The sequence below is a fragment of the Austrofundulus limnaeus genome, unplaced genomic scaffold (assembly GCF_001266775.1).
Source record: "Austrofundulus limnaeus strain Quisiro unplaced genomic scaffold, Austrofundulus_limnaeus-1.0 Scaffold120, whole genome shotgun sequence".
NCBI classification, from domain to species: domain Eukaryota; kingdom Metazoa; phylum Chordata; class Actinopteri; order Cyprinodontiformes; family Rivulidae; genus Austrofundulus; species Austrofundulus limnaeus.
This window is the reverse complement of record NW_013952522.1, coordinates 729,127-737,230: the sequence shown is the minus strand read 5'-3', so window position 1 is coordinate 737,230 and position 8,104 is coordinate 729,127. Positions and strand designations below refer to the sequence as shown.

The following is an 8,104-nucleotide window of genomic DNA, read 5'->3' as shown; positions in this document are numbered from 1 at the left end:
CAAAAGGAGCAACCCCCCCCCCCCCACCACCTTGTCTGCCCTTGAGTTCAGATAATCTGTGGTTGCGTTCAGCTGCTGCCTCACACCAGCACATCCAGCAGGTCAGTGTGGACCTGTTGGCTCACCTTTCCTTCCTGTTTGTCACTCATGGCTCCTGACAGTCACAGCTTCATTGTGTGTCACTTGGCTTGTGTTACCTTCTGGCTTCCCCAGCCTCGTCCCGCTTTCAGCTGAGTGATCTCTGCCCCCCCGCCCCAGCACAGATTAAGATCAGAAACTGATAAAAGCAGATATGAGTCAGTGCTGATCAGATTACCTCTGGCTCTGTGAAGGGTCAGCGTTGGTTTGCTCAAACGGCGTATAATTTTTGTCAGAATACATAAATTTGCATTTCTTTAAATGCAAAACTTGCAGCAGTWAGTACAAAATAATAAAGAAAAAAATCTCTGTCACAGTCCGGCTTTTTTATTTTCCTTTGATCTATATTTAGCTTAGAGGAAATTTAATGCAAATTTTACTTTTTAAAATGAACCAAATTTGTTTTTTTGTTTATTTTTTTTTACTGCATGAATCCTGGTGGGTGCTCTGTTTATATATATATTTCTCTATTTGACATTAAAACTACTAAAACCACTACATTCCACACATTCCGTTAAAATCCCATTAAAGGTATAATTCTGATCTTTTGAAATGGGGTTCTGTAGAAAGGTTATGAAAAAATATCTTTATTTAAACCTCCACCAAAAGGAGTAAAATAGTTTAACTAAAAAGACTTTTGTCTTAAAGTATTTTCCATTTCCAAAACCTTATAGTGATTTATGCACGAGCTACTATTTAACATTTACACTGAATTTTGCATCATATGATTATTTCAACATAACATGTTTGAAATTTTTTGCTGGAAATACTCCGCACTGCTACAGMAAGCTGCTGCTGCAGCTATCTGCACTCGAATGTAAACATAGGTTATGGAAACATAAGCACAGTTTTATAATATTATGTATTATTGTGAAATTGCCAGCAGTTTATGAAACAGCTGTAAAATATCTGTATCTCTTCTTAATATTTTCGATGTACGACTTATTTATTTGTATTGAAACTGGTGTCACAAGTGAGTGTGTTATGTTTGTTGTTTGTACATTAAATTAAGTTTGAAGGTTTTTAATTTGAAGGCAAGGCAACGCAGAAAGAAACTAAACCATTACTTGCCTTCAAAATGAAAATCTAAGTGTCTTTCATTGAGAAAATGTARAAGTTAGAAATAAGATTCCCTCGGCTATGACATCAGATTCAAATAATATAAACATAAAACATAAGTTATAATAGTGTTCACAAGAACCACATGAATTTTTGCAGTTGAGTTGTTAAAAGAACAATTCATTTTGCTCTTGGTCTCTCTCAGATGAACCATTATATTGTTTATCTAGTTAGAATTAAACTTAATTTCTACATTTTGAAATGTTTCAAAGAGCTACCTACAACAGGTAAGATGTTGATTGTTCACAGCCGTTCCACAGAACCCCACTTCTAAAGTCTTTTTAGCACGTCCATTATTACTGCAAGCCATCAGAATAAAGCAGCAAAAAGCCCGAAGGCACGATGTGGGCTGGTGACCGTGAGTGAGCTCATGCTAATGTCAGGGTGCACCCCCCCCCCCCCCCCCCCCCCCCCCAGGTTGGTGTGAGAATCAGGTGCAGGCTGTAATAGTCAGGTTGCCCCCTGTAATAAACATCAAATCACACAGAAGAAAAGGCTACTCTGTACTTTTTTGGGTGGGAGACCTGTGAGGTGGTTGTTAARTTTAATCCCTGGAATCCTGTGAGAGAATAAAAGACACTGAGTGATGTTTATAAAAGTGTGGTGAGAGAGAAACAGGATTATATTTCCTGAGCAAACACTCATTGATATTCACTTCTACAGGGCACAACACAGAAATCTGTTATTTATTTATTTATTTTTGCGAGCACTGGAGCTCCTGCATGGTTGGTTGTGTGTATCTAAACTTATGTTTGAGTTGCAAATGCTTCTGGGTTTTGTGTTTTCCCATTCGGAGCAGCTCTGGGGTTCAGATGGGTTTATTTACAGAGCTGAGGTCAGGTGTCACTCGATCCAACCACAGTGACACTCAGGTGGTCAGCAAGGTCAAACTCCTCTGCTATTCCCTCCCTCTACACATCTATAGATGTATGAATTCCTTCTCCTCACACACACACACACACACACACACACACACACACACACACACACACTGCTGGTGTCACCTCTCATGTGTCCGACATCCAATCTGATTTACCTCTGTGCTGCATAAGAGTAAGTAAAACCCACTTTTTAATTAAAAGACCAGAAACCTTTTGATCCTTTTTCAGATCCAGTTGTGCACATTTGAATAYAAACAACAAAAAGAGCCACAGAAACTGGGTTTCTACGCTTTTAATTTCTCATTAATTTAGTTACATTTCTTTGGGTTATACAGCTTTAAAACTGGTCCAAAACACGTCAGCCATGGAGATCTCAGAGGACTGGAACGGGTTTAGCAAACCGATTAGAACAACGTGAAGGTTTCATTCGATTTATTTTTAATTTTTTTTTTTTTTTTTTTTGCTGTTTGGATGAAATGTGACAAACTAAAGTGAGAGCCCTTGAAGCCATCAGTGAGGGGTGGCGGGGAGGGTTTGGATCAAGATGGAGACTCTCAGCTGTTTAGGACAAGACCAAAGCTTGGAATTCTGTGGACAAATAAGAAAAGAAAATGAAAAACTAGAAGGACTCTAAGGACACCATAAATTCAGCTTGGACTCCTGTGACACCACTTTAAGCTTTTAACTAAAAAATATATCTGTTTGAAGAAAATGCCTTTAGATGTTAACGTTTTGTCCATTACTCCTTCAGGAACGACGTACTAAAATCAAACTTCTCACCTGCTGATCCAATTTGACCGTCACCGTCATCATCAGCTAAGCTCAGGAAGGCCTTGGTCTCCCTCTCTGTCAGGACCCGAGCCGCAGGACAGAACCGCTGGAGGAAAAATCTGGTRGAAAGCAAAAAGCACGGACAAACTCAGGTCAAAGTCAAATGTTGTTTTTTAAATGCCATCAAATAAATTGGAAAGACGTCGTGAGCTCATCTACACCGAGGCAAGACTTTATTCTAGATGTAAACAATTATTGCACWGAGCAAAATGAATCAGTGCATGATTTTTGTCCATCAAATAACCAGCTACTGTTACCTAACAGTGCTTTAACGGATGATTCATCTGTGCAAAAGTGACAACGCTTCTCTAAAAGTCAGATATTTCTCATTAACTAAAATTTTCTTTTACAAAACCTGCAGTTGTTTTCATGTCAGCATCAACAGTTGATTAAGCTAAAGATAAATGTCCTGTARTTTGTATGCCTTGTGTGGGATTTAACTTTAGTTTCCAAAATGAACAGAACCCAACAAACACACTCACTTTAGCTCTTCTTCTTCAATAAATCCGCTGTTATCGTTGTCCAGGAGCCCAAAAACCGTCTTTATGTCCTGAGGGCTTTTTGAGGAGAGGCCACATGTCTGGAAAAACTTCTTTGCCGCAAAGGACTCAGGAGCTAAAGAAGAAAACCAAAGAGTTTTTTTTATTTATAAAACTCTGGTCCGGYTTTCAGAAACAATTTGAACATTTTCTTTGCATCGTGTCTGAAGTTTTTAATGTTTTAGAATGAATCTCAATTTAAATTATAGGGACAAGTTTAACAAATTTAAAAAACGGCTTCAGATGTAATTTTTGTTGATGTTCTTAATGAAGTCGATGCAAAAAAGGGAGAGTTTTTTTCTTTAATATCATTAAATCACTCAGCTGGAATCTTTGATTTATAGTAAAGTTGCTCTAATTATAGTATCTACAATAAATAAATCTGTTTCTGTCTTTTTAAATCTGCAAATATATTTTCCTCCAGTTGTTCTCCTGCAAGACATTAGGAAAAAGCGATACCTTGGCAGTCCTTGATAGCCTTGTCAATGGCATCAGGAGAAAGGACAGATGACATGGACATTTTACTCCTTCCTGTAGGAGGAAACACCACAGTGACTGTTTAGTCAGTAAAATTGTAATAAATTATACAGGACAGAATTATAAGGACTTGCCATTAGAAACATTTAGTCAAAAGAAAAGGAAAGCACTTTTAAAAATCCGACTCTACGAGAGTAACTCACAGGTTCAGAAGTTTCCCTCCAGGTTAGTGATCCAGCTGAGGTGAGGCGATGTGGTGCCTCCAGTCCGTCCAGGTGGGTTTATATAGGCCCGACTGCCCTGACAAAAGGGATTGCTTGAGTTACCTGAGTATGGATCAAGTTCGGACCGCCCGCCCCGATCCAGTTTCTCAACTAACTAATTAACCTTTACTATTTATGTAACGCCCAGAAGAGCAGACCGTGGACATCTATAATGCACGTGTAAAAAAAAGACCTAAAAAAACAGATTAGATAGGTTTTTTCAGGCTTTTTTTGTTTTCAAAGCGTATCTTCCACTCCCTCCTGACATCCTAACACGCCCTTTTCCTCTCTCTCTTCCAGAATTATACACTACAGTAATGCCTTTCTTCCTCTCTCACCCCATCCCCTCATGTAGGTGTCCTTTTACAGGCTGCAGTGCCAAAAGCAGCACATCTGAACGGCATCCCTCTGAAATTACGCATCAGGACAGATCCAAGTCAGCTTCAGGGGAACTGTGTGTCCTAAATCATAACTTCTGGTTAAACTGGAAGAGAATATTAAAAGCATGAGTTTAGGTGCAGGGACCCATCCATRAATATYTTTCTTTTGTTGCTCTCCTCATTCTCTGACTCTGAGGGGTTTTCTGATGAATATGATGCTCGGGCTCATGGTTCAGGTCAGGGAGGCCGGCGCTTTCTAACCTTCTCGCTGTCTGACAGTGGGACAGAAATGCTTTGTCAGATGTGCTGATGAAGTGACACTCTGGTCATGTTGATGATGGTGCATAAAATGTGCTCCAGGTGAAGGGAGMAGAGCAGAAGAGAAAATGGTCAGGCTTCAGCTATTGTTTCATTTGTCCTGGTTCTTTTTATTTATTTATTTATTTTTGTTAACTGGAGGTCAGAGCTGCACACTGGAGCTTTTGGGTTGACCATTGTAGCCATTTGGATCAAAGCTTGGAAATAATGTTCTGCTCAATCTCATGCAATATCACAAGATTTGAAAAACGTAAGATTTACAAACATTCTCAATTTGTAAACACATATTTTGCTTTGAAATCTATTTTACATTTAGCATTATGATTTGTGTGTTATAATCTATGCTGAAGAAAATTCTGACCAGGCCTAAATACTGCCATACTTTTGTTAATAAAGGATTACATCACCTTTCCTTTTAACAACACTCAACAAGTGTTTGGGAACTGAGGACACTAAATGACGAAGCTTTGGTGGAATATTTTCCTATTCTTACTTGATACGRCTTCAGTTGCTCATCAGTCTGGGTCTCTGTTGCCATAYTTTGTGCTTCATAATGCACCACACATTTTCAMTGGGAGATAGTCTGGATTGTTGTAACAAATACGGAATGTGGCTCTGCATTTTCCTGCTGAAATAAGCAGGACGTCCCTGAAAGAGACGTGGCTTGGATGGCAGCACATGTTGCTCCAAAACCACATTAATGATGCCTTTACAGWTGTAYAAGTTACCCATGCCATGGGCACYAACACACCCCSATACCRTCAGAGAGGCTGGCTTTTGAACTTTGCACTGATAACAATCAGTCCTTTTCCTCGTAGGCCCAGAGGACGCAGCGTCCATGATTTCCCAAAAAAAAAAAAAAATGAAATGTGGACTCGTCAGATTACGGGACACTTTTCCATTTTGAGTCAACCCATCTCAGATGAGTTAGGTCCAGAGAAGCCGACAGCATTTTTTTAAAAAATTTTGTGTTGTCAATATTTGGCTTTTCATGGTAGTTTTGATTTGCACTTACAGATGTATTAATGAACTGTGYTCACTGACAATAGTTTTCTGAAGTGCTCCTGAGCCCCTGTGTTAATATCTGTTACAGAATGATGTCATTTTTTTAATGCAGTGAGGGAATGACGGTCACGGACTTTCAGTGTTGGTTTTTGGCCTTGCTGCTTACTTGCAGAGATTTGTCCAAATTCTCTGATTCTTTCGATGAAATTCTGGACTGTAGATGATAAAACCCTAAATTCCTTGCAATTGCACATTGAGAAACGTTCTTAAACCATTGGATTATTTGCTCATGCAGTTGYTCACAAAGTGGTGAACCTCTCCMCATCATTGCTTGAGAATGACTGAGCCTTTCATGGATGCTCCCTTTWTACCCAATCATGACACTCACTTGTTTCCAATGAACATTTTCACCTGTGGAATGCTCCAAACAGGTGTTTTTTAAGCATTCCTCAACTTTCTCAGTCTTTCGATGCTCCTGTCCCAGGTTATTTTTTTTTAGAACATGCGCAGAATCAAATTCAAAAKGAGTGAACATTTGCAAAAAAAAAAATCAAGTTTATCCATTTAAGCATTTAATATCTTGTAATGTATTCAAMTGAATGTTGAAAACGATCTGCAAATCATCATATTCTGTTTTAATTATGTTTTACACAACGTCCCAACTTCATTGAAATTGGAGTTGTAGAAAGACCTTAGCGGATGTGATCCTATGGCATGCACAGACCTGCTCAGACGTGTTCTTTCCATAATGTTTAAGAAATGTTGTCTAATGGGACCGACACCTTCAACTTAATGCACAGACAAAGCAGATCGTCTGGCAACATCCTATACTTTTGTTCATTAATAAATTAAATTTTCTCTCGTCTCTGGTTGTTTGTCACCCTGAGCCTCTCCAGAGTCTTATTCAACTTGTCAGTGGCGTCTCCTAACAGTCGGCTTCYGTGATTGTCAGGCTCAGATTGGAAACTCAATCATCACAGAGTGTGAAAAAGAAGGAYGCCGGATGCCAAGTAGTGAGGCGACTTTACCTAGAACTGGTAGTTCCATGATGRTACCTCCCTGACTGCTTTTGTTACTGGGTGATCATTTATTCATTGCTCTACRCAAGCCACGCTGTTTGTTGATGTAAAAGTAGAGGAGAGGATGCCAGTTTTTCTCACCTCTGAGGAAGCCATAGGAGACAGATAGGTGTCAGTGAAAATAAATCTAGAAAAAGCTATTATTTATGTAAAAATGTAATGTATTTGGACTGCTGCATAAAGATTTCAGTGTTATCCATCATATGAGGACAAATCAGCGTCTAAATTAGTAATAAATGTATTATTTAGGACTACTGGTTTAATAAAAATTGCATTGTTTGATATGAATAAGTAAAGTCTTTGGAAAACATGCTTATATTCATTTTTTTGAAATAAAAATTAGAATGAAAAAGAGCCAGCATTCCTTAAAGGAATGCATGTCGCCTGCCACCTTTTCTGCCAGGKTTTTAGACAAAGATCATCTAATAGGTTGAGAGAGAAAGAAAGTGCCATTTTAATCAAAGCTTGAAAACAAAATCAAGCACAAATCTATGATGTCTCAATATGTCACACTCAGACCATGTGTTGGAAATGACTCACAGCTGTAAGTTTAACAATTACAGCCATTACTTTCTAAGTTTTATTAGATTCCATCAAATGGCTCATTAGATATTTTGCAAACAGACAACTTTACTCCAGTTTTTAAAGGCAAATATTCAGGCAAAGATTTCACATGATGTGTATCTCTTGGAGTAAGTGTATGTAAAAATATGTGCAAATGATTGAGTTGTTGCCATTGTTGTGTGTTTTAAAGTCTTGTACAATCCTAGCAGTTATAATATCTGTTAGGAATCAAACTACAGCAGTCATCACTTTCAGATACATATCCCACGATAAGTAAAAGAAAAAAAGAGSGGAAAAAAGCAACGATTTCAATGCACATCTTTTCTACCACCTAGTGGTCACTAGATAGAACTACATTACAAGATGTCGACACTGAAAAGTGGGACCTGCTCTTCTCTTGTTATGCCTGCTTCGTGTCTATCTATCTATCTATCTATCTATCTATCTATCTATCTATCTATCTATCTATCTATCTATCTATCTATCTATCTATCTATCTATCTATCTATC

The 8,104-nt window shown here is 38.4% G+C and overlaps 1 protein-coding gene across 2 annotated transcripts; it reads right to left on the bottom strand.

The window, feature by feature from the left end:
* Positions 1–2,415: 2,415 nt before the first annotated feature.
* Positions 2,416–4,502, bottom strand: pvalb8 (parvalbumin 8). Of its 2 annotated transcripts, none has more exons than XM_014014918.1 (5): positions 4,189–4,502; positions 3,968–4,035; positions 3,452–3,584; positions 2,919–3,028; positions 2,416–2,726 (listed from the first exon to the last, which is right to left on the bottom strand). In XM_014014918.1, the coding sequence occupies exons 2-5, from the start codon at positions 4,026–4,028 to the stop codon at positions 2,701–2,703; spliced, it is 330 nt and encodes a 109-aa protein (XP_013870372.1). In that variant the 5' UTR covers positions 4,029–4,035; positions 4,189–4,502; the 3' UTR covers positions 2,416–2,700. The 2 variants fall into 2 exon arrangements, with proteins under 2 accessions (XP_013870372.1, XP_013870371.1); XM_014014917.1 differs by having other exon boundaries at positions 3,968–4,039; positions 4,189–4,500.
* Positions 4,503–8,104: the final 3,602 nt, after the last annotated feature.